The sequence below is a fragment of the Cavia porcellus genome, unplaced genomic scaffold (genome assembly GCF_034190915.1).
Source record: "Cavia porcellus strain 051 isolate PalLab524CR breed Dunkin Hartley unplaced genomic scaffold, mCavPor4.1 scaffold_1, whole genome shotgun sequence".
NCBI lineage: Eukaryota > Metazoa > Chordata > Mammalia > Rodentia > Caviidae > Cavia > Cavia porcellus.
In genome coordinates this window covers 138,352,048-138,374,645 of record NW_026947484.1, presented here as the reverse complement: position 1 = coordinate 138,374,645, position 22,598 = coordinate 138,352,048, and the positions used below count along the sequence as shown (strand labels likewise).

The window sequence follows — 22,598 nt, the reverse complement described above, 5'->3', positions numbered from 1 at the left end:
ACGAAGAATTTTTTCACGAATACCTGTGTGTTTTCATGTAAGAGCTGCCAAAATGCTCATGAAATATGCCTTTTATTCACTCAATTTTGAGGAGTTGGGAAGGATCTTCTGAGAATTCCAAAATACAAGCAATGCAAAAATTAAGGAAGAAGTGACAGGAAGCAGAGATATGTGCTACAAAGAGACTGTTGTTTTGGGGGGAAAAGAATAAATGATGCAATTATTTTGATTTTTCAGGTTCTTCAAGAGGCTTATCAGCAGTATCGGTGTGTAGATTCTTATTACTATACCCAAGACAATTCTTTGCTTTTAGTTTTTCATAATCCAATGAATAAGCAACGTCTGCATTGTGAATACTGGAATATTGCTCTTCACTCTAATGTTGGATTCAGGTAATCAATTTTAATAGTTTAGTTAATGAGACAGTTAAGTTAGTTGCTCAGGTTTTAGTTCCTAAACCAAAACTAATTGATTCAATTCAATGAAAATGTTTGTGTCATCCGTAGATCTAATTCAGCTCACTGAACTGAATACCTACCATGCCCCTTGCCATGTGCTGAATATTGAAGCTATAACACTAGAAGAGACAAACATATTTTTTGTCCTCGGGGATTCTAGTGAAGGTGTTATTAAGCTATATTTTTCTTCGTATATATTTTAATAAGACTGTCTCTGAAAGCTTTCAAGTGATAATTTAAAATATGACATTCTATTTGCTGCTTTAGGCAATGATACTTGATCTGCGTAGGATTCAAACTAAAGACAACTCTTTTTTAAAAATTACAGTGTATAGAACTGTGAAAATATAATGTCTTGAACTATAAATCTGTGGTTTTTCTTTATTTGTTATCCATTTTAATAAGTATACTGTTAATTTATCTTCCCATTCTACTTGAGACTAAGACTGCCAATATGATTTTGAGAGAGCATTGTTAAGTTTTAAAAGTGGTCTTTCAAATACTGTAACTTTCACTATACTTTCTTTTTTGACTCAAAAATACATAGAAATGTGTCCTTTAATATTAAATACTTGAATATGAGTTACATTTTGTTTTAGTTTGTAACTTTAAAATATGTTAGCAGATAAGAATCTATAAAATACTCATGCTATGAAATTTGTTGATATTTGCTTTATTGTTTAATATGTGGTCAGTTCTTACAGATGCTCCAAGTTTTTTGTGTTCCACCCCAAAACTCAGTTCAGAGCTGAATGAGAAATTCAGTTATACAGAAGTAAAAAGTAGCGCCTCGAATTATCCAAAGGAATAAAAAGAAGAACCACAGGGAAAATTTATATAACTTATAAAACACTATGAACCAAAAGAATAAATGTCTTATAGGTGATACAGAAGGATCAGAGAAAAAAATTATTTAAATAACAACTGAAAGTTGTTAGAGAAATAAATGCTCAGAGCCATAATATTCAAAAACCCCAAACAGGCTGACCATCAAGTTATTTCTACCAAGAAACTTACAATAAAATTTTAAAAAATAAAAAATACAACTTTGAAAGTGGCAAAAGAAAAGTGACTTGTCACACACAAGACAGCTTCATGACACTTTGAATTTGTTAGCAGAAATCTGGTGGGCCAAGAGATAGTGGGATAATATATTCAACGTAATAAAAAAGTTTGAGTGAGACAACAAAAGTGTCTTTCATATATAAAGAAAAGATAGAGACTTTCTCAGACAAACAAAACCTGAGGGAACTTATCATCACTGATTTTACTCTACAAGAAATGCTGATGGAAGTTCTTCAAATTGAAATGAAACAACACCAAATAGCAACACTGGAACATTAAGGTTTAAAACACACCGATAAAAATAACTGGGCAACCTGGGCATAGTTGTGCATGTCTGTAAATTTCAGTGTTAGGGAGATGGAGGCAGGAGGACTGCTGAGAGAGAGAGAGAGAGAGAGAGAGAGAGAGAGAGAGAGAGAGAGAGAGAGAGGGAAAGGGAGAAAGAGAGAGGCTCTAGAGAGAGAGGGTGAGGTACACACAGAGGCAGAAAAGAAGGAAGGAGAAAAAGAAAAGAAAGAAAGAAAGAAAAAGAGGGAAATAAGGAATGAAGGCAGTACAAGGAAGAAAAGGAGGAAGGGAGAGAAGAAAGGAAAAAGAAAAAAACCACAGGCCAACATAGTATCTTGAACATAGATGCAAAAATTCTCAATAAAAGTCTCACAGAGTTCAACAGCTCAGTGAAAAGATTATTCACTATGTCCAAGTGAGTTTCATCCTAGGATATAAGAATGACTCAACATACATAAATTGATAAATGTAATATACAACATAAATAGAAACAAGACTAAAAATCCACATGATTATCTCAATAGACAATGAAAAATCTTCAACGAAATCCAATATCTCTTCAGAAGGAAAACCTCTGGTGAAAAGTATAAAAAAAAGTACCTTAAATTGATAAAAGCCACATCTAATAAATACACAGCCAACATCATACTGAATAAGGAAAGGCTGAATTCATTTCCTCTAAAATCAGGAATGAAACAAAAGTGCCCATTCTCACAAGCCTCGTTTAGTAAGTACTTGAAACTTCAGCAAAGGAAAAAAATAAAAGGAATATGAATAGGAAAGAAAAAAGTTGAATTATTTCTATTTATAGATGATATGATTCTTTATGTAGAATACCTAAAGCACTTGATCTGAAGACTTTTATGTCTGACAAATTCTGCAAAGTGGAACACAAACTTGACATGCAAAGAACAATGGCATCCCTGAACAAGAATAAGAGACACAGTAAGAAAAAATCAGGGAAACTTTCCATTCACAGTAAGTTGAAAAATACTAAATATTTAGGAATCAACCTATCCAAGAAGGTTAAACCCCACTACAATGGAAATTACAGAACTCTAAAGATAAAAATTGAAGAGAACATTAGAAGATGGGAAGACGTCCCTTATTCTTCTGTTAGAAGCACTAATATTATGAAAATTGCAGTACAATGATAAAGATCTATTGATTTAAGGGACTCTCTACTAAAAATAATAAAGGCATTTCTCACAATCTTAAACTATATATGAAATCAGAAAGGACCCAGATTAGTCAAAATAATATTGAGCGTAAAAAGAAAAAGCAGAAACATCACAATACCGGAATTTACGTTGTACTGCAAAACTGTGATAACAAAACATGGTACTGGTGCAAAAACTTACATGCAGACCAATGAAATAGAACAAAAGACACAGAAACCATATGTGTACACACAGTCATCTGATTTTAACAAAGGAACCAAAAACACTTTGTAAAAAGTGTAATCTCTTTAACAAATGGTACACAGGAAACTGAATACCCATTTAAAGAAGACTGAAACTATAAAGTCTTATCTCCCACCCTGTGCTAACTCAAATCAAAATGAATTAATGACTTAGATATTAAAATGGAAGTTTTAAAAATTTTGGAAGTTAACATTGGGAAAACACCTGAACCCATTTTATTGAAATCAGCAAGTGCATTACAACAAATTTAAAAACCTTCTCTACAGCACAAGAATTAACATAATGATAAGATAATCTATAGACTGGGTCAAATATGTCATTAGCTAACCCTAGTACAGAGGGATAGTATCTAGAATACATAAGGAACTCAAAAGAATAAATCTAAAAACAAAAACAGTTCAATTTTTAACATGAGCAGTTAAAATAGACACTTCTCAAAAGTATAAATGGTGAGTAAATACATGGGAAAATGTGCAGCATCACTGGCCATTAGAAAAGTATACATCAAAACAACACTGAAGTTCTGATATACTCTAGTCAGAATGGCTATCATCAAGATCTTGACAGCACATACTGGAACTGCTGAGGGAGAAAGGGAACACTTCTAGATTGTTGATGGGAATGGAAATTAGTATAACCAATATGGACATCAGTATGCAATGAACACACTTCAAAAAATAAAAGTAGAAATTTCATTCAACCAATTCTGGAGATATATATATATATATATATTTTTTTTTTTTTTCACCAAGAATGGAACTCACGACCTCATAGTTTCCATGCAGGCACTTGTGCCACTGAGCTAAATCCCCAGCCCATCCTGGCTATATTCTTGAAATACCTAAAGACTCTATCGTGAAACATGCTTGCCCATGCGTATAGCAGCACAATACACTTTAGTTAATGTGGGAATATTATTCAATAATATGGGAATGTTATTCATAGGAATATTCAATAATATTCCTATAGGAATATCATTCATGAAGAAGAACCAAGTCAGGTCATTTGCATTAATATAGATGGAAATGAAGACAATTACAGTACAGAAAATAAACCAGAATCAGAAAGTTAAATATCTCATGTTTTCTCAAATTATAAGTAAATGAATGAATAAAATAAAGATCCTAGAAGAAAACTAGAAGGTAGATTCTTATATGGGTTAAGAAGAATGGGCCAAGGAGATTAGAAATGATCCATATATGTTATATGCTTTTGCTGTTTCCCTGAAACAAGCTTAACTATATTACAAACATGCATTAATTTTTTAAAATATAAAAATTCTGAATACATCACAAAATGAACACATTCACTTATTTTTATTGATCATATGTTTGATTGTGTTCTCATAACTTCATTTCATAAATGTTTGTTTTAATATTAGTCCCCAGTAGTAAATAGTATCAATCCTTTCCTCTTCTTTGGTTGAATTTTCTTAGTTCCTTGCTTGTCTTTTTCTTTTGGTTTTTTGAGACAGGCTCTCACTATGTAGTTATAGCTGGCCTTGCACTCACTGTCTAGTCTGTTCTGACCTCTAATTTGAAGAGATTCTCTTGCCTCAGCCTCCCAAATTCTAGGATTACAGACATGAACCACTGAACCTTAATATGTGCTTTATAAAAAGTCATACATTCTATTTATATTCTTCTGGTAATTACATGTATCCATTTAAATCATATATTTTAATATTTTATATATCTAGAATTAATGAGCATTAGTAGCATTTCATTAAAATTTTTAAAGTTTTAACATATACTACTGTAACCCCTACACACAGAAAAGTCTTGTTATTCTGTAATTACCTTGAAATTTTTCTTCCACTTATAAATGAAATTTAATCATAAATTTAGTAGCATAGCTATTTAATTGTATACTTTACTTCTTTCTTTCTTGAACCTTTTATTTATATCCAGTGTTGTCTTTTTGCTCTTATTTTTCCTAGTGCAACTGGAATATGCTTGTGAATAATACATCCAGAACATCTCTAAGGGTTATAAATTCCCTAAAGCATTGCATGTTTACTCTCTATTTTGTCCTCTGTTTGAATACTAATTTGACTGTCTCTGAATTTGTGTTCTTCATTGTAGGCCACATATAAGAATTTTAGTTTTTATTTGAAATATTTATTGAAAGATTTTGAGCAGAAGAAAGACATGATTTCACTTACAGATTGAAAGTCAAAATGGATCACAGATCTAAATATTAAAATAGAAACACTAAATCTGCTGGAAAACAAGGTAGCAGAAATCTTGAAGACATAAGAGCAGAGAATTCATAAATAAAAATCAAACTGCATGGGAAATACTTCCCAAAATCAACAACTGGAATCTCATCTTATTAAAAAGTTTTTGAATGTTGAAAGAAATTTCCAGCAGAGTGAAAAAGCCACAAATTTGGAAAAAATCTTAGTCAACTGTCCCTCAGACAAAGGACTTCTATCTAGAACATATGAAGAATTTTTTACACACTTCTCAGATGAAAAACTACAAGTGGCAAATAAATAGATGAGAAAATATTCAGCATTATTAGTCATTAGAGAAATGCAAGTTAAAACAACACTGAGATTCCATCTCCAGAAAGAATGGCCAAGATTGAGAAAACCATCAATCACAAATGCTGGAGAGTGTAGGAAAAAAGAAAATTGTTGGTGGGAGTGAGTGTAGACTGGGGCAACCACTGGGGAAGTCAGTCTGGAGTTTCCTCAAAGATCTTAGATTAGAAATTCCATTTGACCCAGCTATCCCACTTCTGAGCATATTCCCAGAAGAAATGAAAACATCATGCCACAGTGATATATGTGCACCCATGTTTATAGCACCACAATTTGTAATAGCCAAATCTTTGAAACAACCCAAGTGCCTATCAACTGAAGAATGAATTTTAAAAAGATGTGGTATTTTAATACAATAGAGTACTACTCAGCTATAAAGAAGGATCACATTAAGACTTTTATAGGTAAATGGATGCGACTTGAGATCATACTCGTAAGTGAAATAAATCAAACTCACATGTATAAATATCATATTATCTACCTAGTGTAAGAAATTGAAAGAGTAAATAAGATCCAAAGTCTTCAATAAATATTGTTAAAGGGTAAGAAATTGCTCAAAGGGAGAAATATAACTCAGGGTAAAGGAGACAAAAAGGAACATAAAACAAAAATATATAAATTTGTATGTACACACTTAAGATAGCTAAGGTGATTATGCTACTAATTTTATTTTTCTTGGAACAAAACATTAACATTTATAAGCTTAGATTAACTTCGCATGTTTATATCTGGTAAGCTGAGTAACTCTTTTGAAGATAACTATGCAAAATAACAACCTTAGTTATGTTTCTACCACTTTGTTTTGAAAGCCTATATTGTTATTGTTTTAGATTTTTGTTATTGTTGTTTATTTGTCTCTTTTGTTTGTTCTTGTATTTTGTTCTATTTTGTTTCTTTTCCCTCTTTAAAAGAAAAAAGGAGGTCTATGTGTTTACTAATTTGAGAATAAATTTCAGGGGGCCAACATCAGAGCAGAGACACTATTTGGAGGCTAATATAGCAGTGCTAAAAAGAAATGAAAATGGACTAGACCAGGACAATGACAGTAAAAGAGGGACTTGACCAGATTTTGAATATAACATAAAAGTATATTTTAAAAGATTATTTTGGGTTTGGGACTCCCGCACCTCGCCATCGGTGTGCTGGGCAGATCTGGGGCACCTGCATCAGCCTCCCCGTGTGTCTGGAGGACTGTGGATATCTTAGCAAGCAGGGAGAATCGCAGGTTCCAGAGGCACCGCGGCCTGCGGTAAGTGCTCAGCTCACTCTGCCCAAAGCCCAGACTGTTCGGTACCCTCCAGGCTTCCGGGTGCAGTGAAGTGGAGAAGTGGGTTTGAGGCCTCTACATCCGCCTCCCCATCCCGGCTGCACTTGGAGAACTGTGGAGTTTCCAATGGGTGGGTGGGCCCACACTATCCCCGGAGCCCAGCCTGTTTGGGACTCTCGCACCTCGTCATCAGTGTGCAGAGGAGGGGCTGGGCAGATTTGGGGCACCTGCATCAGCCTCCTCGTGTGTCTGGAGGACTGTGGATGTCTCAGTGGGCAGTGGAGCATTGCAGGTTCCAGAGACCCTGCAGCCTGTGTTGACTGCTCAGCACACTCTGCCCAAAGCCCAGACTGTTCGGGTCCCTCCAGGCTTCCGGGTGCAGTGAAGTGGAGAGGTGGGTTTGAGGCGTCTACATCCGCCTCCGCATCCCAGCTGTGCTTGGAGAGCTGTGGAGCTTCAAACGGGCAGGTGGGTGCACAGTGTCCCTGAGGCCAAGCTTATCTCGAACTGCAGAGTTCTGAACAGGCAGAGGAGGGCCATTGATTCTGCAGGCCCAGAGGCTTGGGGTAACGGGGTGCCAGAGTCTCAGGAGCTGCAAACATAGAAGGGGATTACCAACAGACCCTGAGGAAGCTTTAAAATAACACTTGAAACACAGAAATATAGGAAAATGACAAAACTAAAGACCAGATTACAACCTCAAACCTCCAGCCCATCTCAAGAAACCCTAGGAGCAATGTTTATAGAAGAAAATATATGCCATTCACCTCAAATATTGGACACAATAGCTACTGAAATTAACAAGCAACTCCAGGAAGCTTCAAAGAAATTCAAACTCGAAATAATCTCCCAGGTAAAAAAAGAAATGATAAAAGAAATGAAAGAGATTCTGAATATATCTAAAGAAAACACAGATAAAAAATTGGAGGAACTAAACAAAAAGATAGAATCCCGAGATGAACAATATAAGAAACAAACAATACATAATGTAGATGCACAGAGATATACAGTAAATAAAAAACTCCACTGAAAGTTGTAAAAACCACCTTAATGAAAATGAAGATAGAATTTCAGACCTTGAAGACAGGACTGCAGCTAGAGAACAGGAAAGGAAAGATCTTTTAAAAATAACAAGCAATCAGGAAACAACTGCAAGATGATGCAAAGAAAAATAACGTAAGAATGATAGGGATTAATGAAAAAGAAGGAGACAACATAAAGGATGTCAAGAGGATATTTAGAGAAGTAATAGCTGAAAATTTCCCAAGCATGAGATCAGAAACCTACATCAGGATCAGTGAAGCATATAGAATTCCAAATAGTCATAACCAAAATAAAACTACACCCAGACATATAATAATCACCATCCCAGAAATCCAAAACAAGAATAGATTATTAAAAGTTGTCAGAGAGAAAAGACAGATCACTTATAAAGGAAAACCTATCCGAATCACAGCAGACTTCTCAGCACAAACAATAAAGTCAAGAAGAGCATGGAGTGAAGTATTCCAGATCCTAAAGCAAAATGATTTCCACCTAGACTGATGTATCCTGCAAAACTATCATTCAAAATTGATGGTGAAATACGATACTTCCATGACAAAGGACAGCTGAAGAACTTCATGAACACCAAACCAACCCTGCAAAAAATATTGAAAGACAGTTTAGATACACAAAGGAAAAAACCACTAAGCAAAGCAGATAATTAAACAGAACAGAAAGATAAAGATGCAACAGCAGAGAGATAACAGGTCAACAATAAACCAGCATTTAACAGTAATAACCATTAATGTAAATGGTCTCAATGCACCAATCAAAAGAAACAGACTAACAGAATGGATCAAGAAACAAAATCCAACCATATGCTGTTTACAGGAGACTCATCTAACCCAGAAGGATACTCACAGACTGAAAGTCAAAGGATGGAAAACAATACTTCATGCAGCAGGAATCCAAAAAAAGGCAGGAGTAGCCATTCTGTGTGCAGACGACATGAACTTTAAACCACCAATGACCATAAAGGACAAAGAAAGCCACTACATACTCGTAAGGGGAAAACTCCAAGAGGAAGAGATAACTATCTTAAATATATATGCATCAAACTCCAGAGCACCCAGTTATATAAAACAACTATTAACACAAATGAAAACTCAAATTATCAGTAACACAGTTGTAACAGGAGACCTTAATATGCCATTGACACCAAGGGACAGATCAACCAGACAGAAAATGAGCAAAGAAATAACAGAACTGAATCATACCTGCGAACAAATGGATTTGATAGACATATACAGAATGTTCCACCCAACAACATCAGAATACACATTCTTCTCAGCAGTACATGGATCATTCTCTAAAATAGACCATATATTAGCTCACAGAACATATTTAAACAAATGCAAAAGAGTTGAAATCGTCCCTTGCATGTTATCGGATCGTAGCACTCTGAAATTAGAAATTAATGATAAAAGATACTGCAAAAATCCCACAAACACATGGAAACTGAATAACACACTCTTGAGTAATCAGTGGGTCACAGAAGAAATTAAACAATACCTAAAAGAAAATGAAAATGCAGATACAACTTACCAGAATTTGTGGGATGTAATGAAAGCCATCCTCAGAGGAAAATTTATTGCACTGAATTCCCACATCAGGAAAACAGAACGAATACAAATAAATAACTTGATGCTACACCTCAAACAGCTTGAAAAAGAAGAGCAAGTCAAGCCCAAAGCCAAAAGAAGAAAGGAAATTATAAAAATCAGAGCAGAAATCAATGCAATAGAGACTAAGAAAACAATCCAAAGAATCAACGAATCAAAGAGTTGGTTGTTTGAAAGAATAAATAAAATCGATAAGCCCGTAGCCAACCTTATTTTAAAAAAGGGAAGAAAAAGCTCAAATTCATGCAATAAGAAATGAAAAAGGTGAAATCACTACAGACCCAATAGAAATACAGAAGATCATCAACACCTATTTCAAAAACCTCTACTCTCAAAAGTTTGATAACACAGAAGAAATAGACAGATTCTTAGAAACATATGAAGTACCAAAGCTAGATCAAGAGGATGTAAAACTGTTGAATAACCCAATCTCTGTTAATGAAATTGAAAATGTAATTAAGTCCTTACCTACAAAGAAGAGCCCAGGCCCAGATGGATTCACTGCAGAATTCTACAAGAAATACAAAGAAGACCTAATGCCGACACTCCTCAAACTATTCATTGAAATTGAAAGGGAAGCAATCCTTCCTAAGTCATTTCTGGAAGCAAATATTACTCTAGTACCAAAACCTGAGAAAGACCCAACTAAAAAAGAGAACTATAGACCGATCTCCCTAATGAACACAGATGCCAAAATCCTCAATAAAATATTGGCAAATAGGATGCAGCAAATCATCAAGAAGATTATACACCATGACCAAGTGGGATTCATCCCAGGAATGCAAGGATGGTTCAACACACGTAAATCAATAAATGTAATCCACCATATCAATAAAGCAAAAGTAAGAATCACATGATCATTTCTATAGATGCAGAAAAAGCCTTCGATAAGGTCCAACATTTATTCATGATAAGAACTTTACAGAAAATTGGAATAGATGGTCTTTACTTCAATATAATAAAGCCCATTTATGACAAACCAACAGCCAGCATCATACTAAATGGCCAAAAATTGAAAGCCTTTACTTTAAAATCAGGCACAAGACAAGGATGTCCTTTATTACCACTCCTATTTAATATAGTACTGGAAGTACTAGCCAGAGCAATTAGGCAAGAGAGATAAATAAAAGGGGTAAAGATAGGAAAAGAAGAAGTTAAATTATCATTGTTTGCAGATGACATGATACTCTACATAGAAGACCCCCTAAACTCCATTGAAAGACTCTTAGATACAATAAATAAATTCAGTAATGTTACTGGATACAAAATCAATACTCAGAAATCAATAGCATTCCTACACACGAACAACAAAATCAGAGAGGGAAATAAGAGAAACTACACTCTTCACATTAGCAAGCAAAAAAATGAAATATTTAGGAATTACTCTTATGAAAGAAGTGAAAGACTTATACAGTGAAAATTATAATACACTGAAAAAAGAAATTGAAGATGATCTCAGAAAATGGAAAGACATCCCTTGCTCATGGATAGGAAGAACAAACATTGTGAAAATGGCCATTCTCCCAAAACTGTTATACAGATTCAATGCAATCCCAATAAAAATACCTTCAACATACCTTATGGAACTAGAGAAATCACTCCTAAATTTCATCTGGAACCAGAAGAGACCTAGAATAGCAAAGGCAATTCTAAACAGCAAAGACAAAGCAGGACACATCACAATCCCTGACTTGAAGTTATACTACAAAGCAACAGTAGTAAAATCAACATGGTATTGGAATCAAAACAGAGCCGAAGATCAATGGAATAGATTAGAAGATACAAACACAACTACAAATACACTCAACCACCTTATCTTTGATAAAGGAGCCAAGCAGGTTCACTGGAAGAACGACAGTCTCTTTAACAAATGGTGCTGGAAAAACTGGCTCTCCATTTGCCGAAAACTAAAGCTAGACCCATGTCTATCACCATGTACTAAATTAAAATCTAAATGGGTCAAAGATCTGAATTATTAAAACAGAAACACTAAATCTATTGGAAGACAAATTGGGTAGAAACCTTGAAGACATAGGAGTAGGCAGAGAATTCATGAACAGGACTCAAACCGCACGGGAAATACTTCCCAGAATCAATAACTGGGACCACTTCTTATTAAAAAGTTTCTGCATGTCAAAAGAAATCTCCAGCATAGTGAAAAAAAAACCCACAAACTGGGAAAAGATTTTAGTGAACTCTCTCTCAGACAAGGGACTATTGCCTAAAACATATAAAGAATTAAAAAAAACTCAGACCCCCAAAATTCAAAGATCCAATCCAAAAATGGGCATCTGAGATGAATACACACTTCTCAGATGAAGAAATGCAAATGGCAAATAAATACATGAAAAAATGTTGATCATCATTGGTCATTAGAGAAACGCAAATTAAAACCATACTGAGATACCATCTCACTCCTGAAAGAATGGCCAGGATCAAGAAAACCAACAACAATAAATGCTGGAGAGGCTGTGGGGAAAAAGGAACTCTCCTACACTGTTGGTGGGAGTGTAGACTGGTGCAGCCTTTGTGAAGATCAGTCTGGAGATTTCTCAAAAAGCTGGGATGGAAGTCTCACTTATTCCAGCTATTCCACTTCTAGGCATATTCCCAGAAGAACTGAAAGCATCATACCACAGTGATATATGTGCACCTATGTTTATAGCAGCACAATTTGTAATCGCCAGATCTTGGAAACAACCCAAGTGTCCATCAACTGAGGAATGGATAAAAAAAGTTGCAGTATTTCTATACAATTGAGAGAATTATTCAGCTATAAAGAAGGATCACATTGAGATATTTATCAATAAATGGGCGCAGCTTGAGACCATACTCATAAGTGAAATAAATCAATCTCGCATGTGTGAATACCAAATAGTTTCCCTAATGTAAGTAATGATTCAAATATATAAAAAAAATGTGGTAATCATGATTCCCCATTATGTGGCCTTGAAGCCTTATAAAGTTTTCACTTATTAATTGGAAAGGCTTTATTCTGGACTTCTTGATATGGAAATATTTGAAGCTATAGTATATGAAGTTTTATTCAAATATTTCAAGGAAAAAGACAGACACTATGGTAACTACTGTTAAGTCGGGTTATTTGGTGGTGAAGCACTAGGTTGCTGAAACAGTCATGCTTTGACCTGTATTGTTATATTGTTATGTCCTGTTTTATCTCAATCTCTCCCTTATTCATTAAAAAATTATTTAGTTATTTTTTATGTTTTTTTTAATTAAGGGGAAAAATTTTTAAAAATTAGCAGGTTATATAATAGTAACTTTTTTTGATTTCCTATTAACTTGTTTTGAAGTCCTGTAATACTCCCATGATCTTGTTTTGACTGATTAGACTCTGTTCCATTCTGTATGATAGTATCAAGTTTGAGGGTATAGGCAACTACTTTGAAGGCAATAAGATTCACTAAGATGCCCATTCTGGTTTGACTGTTGTCTCCTTTGGAAGTCCTGTAATGTTTACAATGCTTAAGTTTTATTGGTCTTGTTCTCTACTGTTTTGTTCAACTTTATAATATCTAATGAGATAGACAATTCTTTTTAAGGAAACAAGAGACATTGTTGATAATCATTGTTGATAACCTTGTACTCTGTTTTATATCATGTGCTATGTCTATCCTTGGTTTTGACTGACAGCTTTGTTTTGCCATATTTGACTTTATTCTCCCCCTCCCAAAAAGTAATAAGAACTAAGGAGTAATAAAACCCAAAATGTGTAAATTTTATTGTAAAAAAGAGAGGGAAAAAAGAGCTCTAAAGGATACAACAGCAAGAGTGTTTAGGGGTGTTAAAAAGCTGACCATATTAATGTTTTTGGTTGGATCATTGAACACAACTGTTTGCAGTCTCACTGTTTGAATGTCCACTTTGTATGCTTTGATACTGTGATTTGAGTAACTATCTCTAAGATGATAATATGTAATCTATTAACTGGTGATTTCTTACTGTTTTTTTTTTTTTTTTGTAGTTCTGTATTACTTGTACCCTTACACCGCTTTGTTTTGTTTTGTTTTTTCTCTTTTTCCTTTTAAATAAAATTTTTAAAAAATTATTTTAAAATGATTTTTAAACCCTTTAAACTTCCTTACAGATGGGAAGATGCTTATAAGACAACAGCAGTCAAGGGTAACATCAAGTTACTTAATGGGCTCACAAGAAGTATACACTTGCTATCAGCAAAAATGCCAAAGAACTTCATGTACCAATTTGAGCTAGAAGGTCATAAGTTTATTTTAGGACATACTGAGTTTGAGAATCTACCACCTTCTAAATGAAGATGTTTATTACCCATAATTCATACTCTGCAATTTCAGTTTAATTCTTTTACAAGAATCAAGAATTAAAGAAAATAATTAAATAAACTCGTATATAATCTATATATTTTATTTTTCAATACTTTAGACTTTTTAATTTGTAGTTTTATTAATACATGTTTGAAGTACATAATGATTGCATTCCTAATGGAGAGTTGGTGTATTGTGCATCATACATCTTAATGCTTTTTTCATCACTTATCCTCCCCTCCTTCCACTCTCTCTCTGTGTCTTGTATCCTTTCCTTTCTGCAAAAGATTTATCCCCTTATTGCCTATTATCAATCTGTGTTTCTTTTCTCTCATTGCTAAGACAAAATACATAACAGCCAAAGTTAAGAGAGTAAAGGTTCATTTAGCTCACAGTTTGTGGAAGTTTTAGTCCATAATCAGCTGGCTCAAGGCAGAGTAGCATGGCAGAGGGGCAAAGTTAGCGACAGTGGAAGACAGTAAAAGCAGAAAAGCATAGAGAAAAGATGCTTTCTCTGCCTTATATTGTATGTAGGTTAACCACCTATGGGTGTAGCAAACACACCCACAATTCCAGCATTGGACCATGAATGAATCACAAATTTTAGAAGCCTGCCCCCATGACTGCATGAGATTTTGGGGGAACACCCAGACCCAAACCATAACATTATCTTTTTATTTTGCTTTCAACTATTTATTCATGATTTGGGTTTCTCACATTAGAGAAACCATGTGATATTTGAGCTTATGTGTCTGATTTATATTACAACACCTTATGGCTTCAAAGTGATTTTTGGTCTCAAAGTGCATTTTGGTCTCAATTTTCCTACATATGATGTAAATTTATCATTCATTATGGTACAATAGCCCTCCATTATGTATAAATGCCACTTTTCTTTATCCATTCATCTGTTGATGAATATGGAAGCCATTCCAAGATTTAGCTATTATGAGTGGTGCTTCTGTGAACATGGGTATGGATGTGTCTCTGTACTATGATGTCTTTTAACTCTTTTGGAAAGATAGCTAAAAGAGAAATAGCTGCATTGAATGAAATTTCTAGTTTTAGATTTTTGAAGATAGTCCATTATGATTTCCACAGAAGTTGTATTATTTTACATTCCCACCAACAAAGAAGTCTTCCTTTTTCCTATCAGTTTCACTATTGTTTATTGTTATCTGATTTCTTGATGATATTCTTTTTGTAGCAAGATAGAATCTCAGGGTTAATTTTAGTTTTCCTAATAACTGAAGATGTTGAACACTTTTTCATTTATTTTATTTTAGGTACTGGGAGTCGAACTCAGAATCTTGTGCGTGCCAGACAGGCACTTGTGCCACTGTACTGTATCCCCGGTTCATATTGTTTTTAATATTAACTCACTTATCATCTGTTCTTTTCCTGTTTAGGAATTATTTGGAACTTGTTGCTAAATCCATTCAAGATTGGATCACAAAAGAGGAAGCTCTGTATCAGGAAGCTAAAATGGCTGAGGAACTCATTAGTGCTAAGGGTGAGACAAAATTGAAAATGGCTAGTGGGAAAAATTATTTGTCCCGCAAAGATATTTCTCTCAAAAAATCTAAAAGTAAGTAACCAGTTTAGTTAATACCTAGAATACTTAGTTTAGTTAATACCTAGTTTAGTTAATACCTAGAATACCTAGAATAATTATGCTATTTCTTAACCTAATCAAGACTGCATATTTCAAGATTAAAAAGCCCACAAAATTCCTGTGACACTTCTCTGTCTCTAATAGATGGCTGCATTCCAAACATGATGAAATTGTATCTATGTAGGATAGTGGAATTTGTGTCTTATATTGAGCTTACTACCTCTCAAATCTGGAAACTTTAATCTGCAGATCAAATGTTATGTATTAAGGAAATTATAAATGTCTCTTGGTAGGACTGGTGAATTAAGTATCTAAGATTTATTCACAATGTGTGAAGTTGACTCATAGTTTTGGGGTCTCCATTATACTAATTATGGATTCTGTCGATGAGTTTCCATCAAGACTCTGCTTAGAACAACAAACATAGGGATCCTGAGGCAATCCTCATAGCATAAATACAGAGATAAAGGGGATACGTGGAAGCCTATGGCAGAGACTAGAAAGGACTTCAGATCAATACATATCTTTTGTTGTTGTTAACATTGTTGTTAATGTTCATGGCTTTAGGCCAATAAGTAGAAAAAGAGAAGGTGACAAAGAGAATAGATTTTTAGAAGGATACTTGGTTAATTAAATAAGTGGAACAGTAAGCAGTTTGTCTGAAAAATATAGCTCATCAACTGTGTTCAAAAGAAATGGACTCTGTTAATATTCATTGTTTATGAGAGCCAAAGTTGAAAGTGAGTTTCCATTTTAAAAAACTATATAATATCCATAATTTTTGCAGCCTCTGATAATTACCAGAGGACGTTGTACATGCCTAATTTTAAAGTAAAACAAACTAAATTGAAGAGAAATCATTTGTCAAACCACCAAATGGTTGTATAAACCATAGCTCACCTTTCTAGAGGCTCACAGCACTAAGTACTGAGAAATGGGTGAGACTGTTTAAGAAATAAAGCAAAGGCTGTTGTCTCACGCTTAAATCTGTGGCAACCCATTTTTGCCCCACATGCAAGTCAATTGATAAGTTGGTTTCCTTTTCTTTATAATGCCACTGAACAAATCAAAGCTAAATATATAGAAATCTCTAAAAATCCAGAAATGGTCAGTTTGGTATTGAATGCACCTGGTGGGTGTTGGATTCAGTTGGAGTTTGCTCAAGTCAGAAAAAATGCAAACCTTCCAAACAGAATGGCTAGATAAAAAGATAAGGGCTTTAATACAATGGAAAAGTAAGATGTATACTGTGTGGTCTCAAGGTATTAAATTAAAATCAGGTGCAAGTTTTAGGGGAAGAGATGGAGTTCAATAAAAGCTGCAACATTGCATAACACTATGAACAGAATGCACTGCTCCAGAGACTGTGATAACCTCTTCCCAAAATGGTTGCACTTCAGAGGTCCATTCTGGAGATGGCGTGAAAGAATTCAGAGATGAGGGGCTGGGGATTTAGCTCAGCAGCATAAGTGCCTGCCTGGCAAGTGTGAGGTCATGAATTCAATCCCCAATACCAAAACAAAACAAAACAACAAAAAAAAAAAAATTCAGAGGCAAATGAATTTGACAGCCTTCAAGATTCCTCACTAACTCAGAGTTCTTCTATACTTTCCGGGGAGTGCTAAAAAGTTTAATGTTCTCTGATTATAGGTAACAAAGTAGTGAGCAAAACAGAAGTAACCGATCAAGAAAAAGAGAAAGAGAAAGAAAAGATCTCTTTTATTTTAGAAGGCTCTCTGAAGGTAATCCAAAGAAAAACAAAGCATGCTGATTCAACACAAATCTAAAATTACTTTGTGACAGAAAATAGTGTGAAGTAAAGCAAAAAAAAAAAAAAAAATGGGAAGTGATCTTCTGTGCTAAACCTTCAGGAGTAATTAAAAAGAAAGGATTGTCCATTTACCAACTGTGTCTTTCACCAAATGATGTTTTTCAGAGAATCTGTGACTTTATATTTATATAATCACAAATCAGGGCAGTACGTTGTTCATAGTTGGTGTATTCTTTACATATTTTTAACATTGGTTTATTTTGATTATTTTTAATTACAAAAATAATATATGTTTTCATTATAATTTAAAATTTTGCTGAGCTGGAGCCTAAATTCCTTAGATAAGAAGTATTAAAGTTCTGGAGTGCTCTGTGCTCATATGAGTGCACAGCACTAATACATAGAGGAGCTTGGAGGGGTCTTTTTTTTGTTTGCGATTTAGATTTGGTTGATTTTGGACTTGTATCTCTGTGGAGTTTTGTGTCACCCTTCTATCACCCTAGAGAGTCTGACCTTTTCCAACCCAGAAGCTATGCAAGCCCACTGATTTAGAGGCTTTTAAAGAAGTGTTTATCACATAGATATTTCAGTTACTAACTCAGTCTTCAGCTCCTCTGCCCCACCTGCTAGTTAGAGTGGGTTGTGTGTAAGTGGCAAACTTCTGATTTAGCAGGATTTGATCTCTGTGATAGCCAGCTCCCACTCCCCGCTAAATCTAGGTTTGCTGAGTTGCTTCATTAGCACAAAAGATCACTTATGAAATGCCAAGGGATTTAAGGGCTCTGTGCCAGGATCTAGGAATGAAAATCATGTATGTGGTTCTTATTGTATCATACATAATATCATAGTTTCCATTAATACCAGATTTTACTTATCTGAAAATGGCTTTATTTTGCTCCTATTCATTAAACATTGTTTTCATTTATAAAATTCTTGGTTGACTTTTTTTTATTTCCTGTTAGCATCTTTGAGATACCATACATTCTCTTTGTTGACTTTGTTTCTGTTAGAAAATTATCAGTCTTTTATCTTTTCTAAGTCTGCTATGCCAGTAAATGTTTAGTACTTCTTGAAAAAATGAAATTTACAGATATATGAATACACTTTTATTGTAAATGTCACTGATATATATTGTGTGGTACACAATTTACAAACAATAAAACAATATAGTATTCTGTACTTCATAATATTTGTAAATTCAAATTACCGAAAGACAACATGTATAGCACAAAATTTATAAATAATGTTAAAATGTTTAATACTCATTGCGAACTTAATGATTTTTTAAAATTTCCAATGTCTGAAATATTTTGGATTTAATGCTAAGCTCTTGTATTCTTGACCAATCCACAGTTTACAATTGACAAGTATAACTTTAATGCGAATATTGATTAATATTTTCAATCATATTAACAAGACAAAAGTGAAAGGACAGGATGGCATATCCCATTTGTTTGGCAGTGACATGAGCAGCTTCTGGGCTGAATCAAGTAATAGTTTTTGAATAGTAGATGAATACTTCCACAGGTTTTGTGCTCATTACAGTGTAACAGCTACAACATAGCACACTTTAAATTTAATCTGTACTATTAACATTCTCTCCATCATTTTCTTTGCTATAGATAATCAACAAACAATCAGTGAATTCTGATTTTTACATTTGCTGGTATCTGTAGTATAAATACTCCCACTGTGGCTAATTTCAAATTACCATTGTGGCATCCTAGAATGCTGTGCTGGATATAATGTACAACAGCCTTACCAAATGGAGGAGCTATGAGACTTCTTTCTAGGCTCTTGGTGTCCTAAAAAGAGAGCTAGACACCACACACAGAAGAGGCAGGGAAAGCAGACATTTACTGACGGCAGAAAACACATGTGCTCTGCAGAGTGAGAGCCAGGCAGTGAAAAGGCTCGCGGTGGCCTCAGTGTAAGGGACAGGGGTCTTTTGTGTTTGGATAAGATTCCAAACCCTCCTGGAGTGCTGTCATAGCATTGTTTGACAGCTCATGCTGAGTCATGTCCTCTGTGTTAGCTGCACACATCCCTTCCCTTGTCATAATTCTATCCATGAGATACAACCCATATGGATGAATAGAGAATAAATTTGCTTGTGGTGACATTACTTTCAGCCACATTGAGATGTTTCTGTACCTGCCCCTGAGTTGAGGATTTCCCCAAGAATTGATTTATAGGCTACAACTTTGACTGTGGCTATTATTTGGGGAGTGAGCGAATTAAGTCCTGGGCAGAACCAGGATCCCAATAATTGATGAGGAAGTAGTTTTTGCAGAGATTGATAGGAAGGTATGCTCGAGCCCATGCTAACTACTATTTTAGTTACACATCATGACATAGTGCCGTGCTTCTGTAATATTGATGACACTGATACAAATAACCTCGAGAGCATACATAATAGTGAGATATAGCAAAGAGGTTCTATAACTAATAATGAAGTACAAAAAAGCTATTATGAGCTGGTGAATTTGGGATATTTATTGCCTTTGTTTTAAACATTTTATTCAACTGTACATTCCTATAATTTACTCTTCGATCAGCTGACTCATAAATTCCTAAACATATAACAATAAACAACTTTAAGGCCAATCTGGCCACTACCATTATTTTCTGCTTTGATTCACCGACCTTCCTGAATGCTGGGATTAATGTCTTTCATCAGCTTTGGAATTGTCATAGGCCTTATCTGCTCAGAAGTTCACTACCTTTTCAAAAGTTCCACCTCATTTCCAAAAAGCCATCAAATTCGCTTCGTCTTTGTAGATACTCAGTTCTTTCTTGTATTTTTAATACCTCTTTTTTGTTAATTTACACATAATAAAACATTTCACAGTACTGCTTTCTGTTCTGTTATTTCATTATCCCAAAATCAGTGGTCTTCCCAGATACACTTCCATCTTTGTTTTGTCTTGTTCTTTCTCATGGTGGCTTAGCTCTTCATGTTGTCTGATTTTAATCTGTGAGATCATATCAACTCATAACTTTTTAAAATAAAATTAAAGCAATGTGCATTTTAGTCATGAATTGGTAGGAGGACAGGACTGAGGCCAGGAGTGCTTGGGGAGACACCCACTTGCTACCCCATAACTTAATCCCAGAACCAAGCTAGAATTCTCATCGTCTTTTATGAGAAAAGGTTTATTTCTAGTTCACCCAGTTAAGGTGTCTTTTTTTTTTTTAGTTCCAGGTTTCTTCAGAGGCCTCTGATCTATTCTTCCAGGTTTTGTCTCTAATTTTCATGATCCATTAAGACAAAAATTTGGGCTGTTAGGGTTGATAAAATCTTATCTTCAGTGCCCATATACTACATACAACTTGTGGGATAAGTGCTTTAAGTGCTTTTGCATACCTTTTTCTTTTCTGTCGCTTTAGTTATGCATTGCAATGATTGTTTTTTTTAAAATACTGTATCCATTGTTTTTTTTTTAATTGTGCCAGGAATATTTCTCAGAATATCTAGTCTACTGTATTGCTGATAAACCAACTTTAGGATTTAAATTAAGGATAAATTACATCTGAAGAAAGATAAAAGATAAGGAGACCAGTGAAGGCTAAAGATAATAAAAGCTTGAACTAAAAAACTGCAACAAAGCATAAGAGATGAAGCTGAATTGAAGAGGAATCTCTGACAGGATTTGGGCAGGAAAAATAATCAGGGATGTCTCCAAGGTTCCTAGCTCAGCGTTCTGAGTTATCAGAGCTACCACTTACAAAACTCTTGTCAAAAATTTGCCAAAATGGACCTGAATGGAATACACATTTAATTTTTTTCCAAAAATTTGATAACATCTTTAAAATATATTTACAGGCATGGAAAGAAGAACAAGAACGGTTAGCAGAGGAAGAACGTTTACGGGAAGAAAAGAAAGCAGAAAAGAAGGGTAAAGATGCTGGTAAAAAGAAAGGCCAGGACAAAGCAGAGAAGGAAAGGTCTCTAAAGAAGAAGTCTTCTTCTAAGGAGAGAGTGAAAGAACAACTAGCAATCCCAGAGGCATCTGCAGAGACCCTGCAACAACCAGAACCTGAGCCAGAGTTCCCAGTAAGATCAATCTTCTAAAAAGTCTATCTGGGTTACTCCTACTCTGGGAAAACAAAGATTTTCCATTTTTCATTAGCCCAAACCTGTATTTCACCTTCTTATAGCAAATCTTCCTTTGTAGCCAATCACCAAGGTAGAAACATTCTCAGGTGAATTTTTTTTAATGTCATGAAAGCAAGTTACTCAAGAGTGGAAATTTGGCCAGGCATGGTGGCACAAGCCTGTAAGCCCAGTGTTTGGGAGGCTGAGGCAGGAGGATTGCCATAAGTTCGAGGCCAGCCTGGGCTTACATAGTGAGTTTGAGGCCATCCTAAACTGCATAGAGAGATACCCTGTCTCAAAGAAAAAAATAGATGAGTGGAAATTTGACACAAAAGCAATCATTTAGGTACATGAAAATGGAAATGGCAATAGATCAGTACAAAAATTGGTTTTGTCTCAAATATACACTTGCTGAACACATTTGGCTGCCATTCGTGGCACCAATGTTTCTGGTTTGGACACTTTTATAAAATTTTTTCTTTGATAAGTAGCTATTTAGGAGGAAAACCTAGTGAGAAAAAATAGAAATGTAACAGTATCTACCCTTTAAGGTTAGCACATACAGTATCAGAATCAACTGGAGCTCTCTCAGCAACATTTAGCAAAGTATGTCTTTCACATATGACTTCTGAAAGTATCAAATATCAATATTCTGCAAAATATAAGTTCACTTTAAATAGAAAATTAGCTAATGAATGGTAATTCAATTTCTTCTCCTATTGCTGTAATAATAGTACAGTTTGATGTTTCAATAAGTATGAAACCAGAGAACTCTGAATTCTGCTTGTTGTTGTAACAGTATAGAAGTTTCTAAAGGTTATATGGACTCTGACCTCTAAACCTACAAAACGGTAGAAATTTATTAGAAATTTAATTTATGGTGACTTTAGTTGGTAAAGGTTGATAAGCTGATTTTTGTCAATTGAAGTTCCACACTCAAAGCATGATGTTTTTCTTCTAGTTTCGAGGATACAATATGGGAGATACACCTGTCCAAATCTCAGGATCAAATTATTATCTGTATCCTTCTGATGGAGGGCAGATCGAAGTAGAAAAGACAGCATTTGAAAAAGGTACATTGTAAAACCAAATGGTT

The 22,598-nt window shown here is 34.7% G+C and overlaps 1 protein-coding gene across 1 annotated transcript in view; it reads left to right on the top strand.

Annotated features, from left to right (window-relative positions):
* Spag17 (sperm associated antigen 17) overlaps positions 1-22,598 on the top strand; it is a 239,361-nt gene that overhangs the window by 124,747 nt on the left and 92,016 nt on the right. The window contains exons 18-22 of the mRNA XM_063256315.1: positions 238-392; positions 15,427-15,605; positions 17,283-17,374; positions 21,230-21,460; positions 22,464-22,575. Coding sequence (XP_063112385.1) covers positions 238-392; positions 15,427-15,605; positions 17,283-17,374; positions 21,230-21,460; positions 22,464-22,575 — 769 coding nt within the window. The remainder of the gene's footprint in view (positions 1-237; positions 393-15,426; positions 15,606-17,282; positions 17,375-21,229; positions 21,461-22,463; positions 22,576-22,598) is intronic.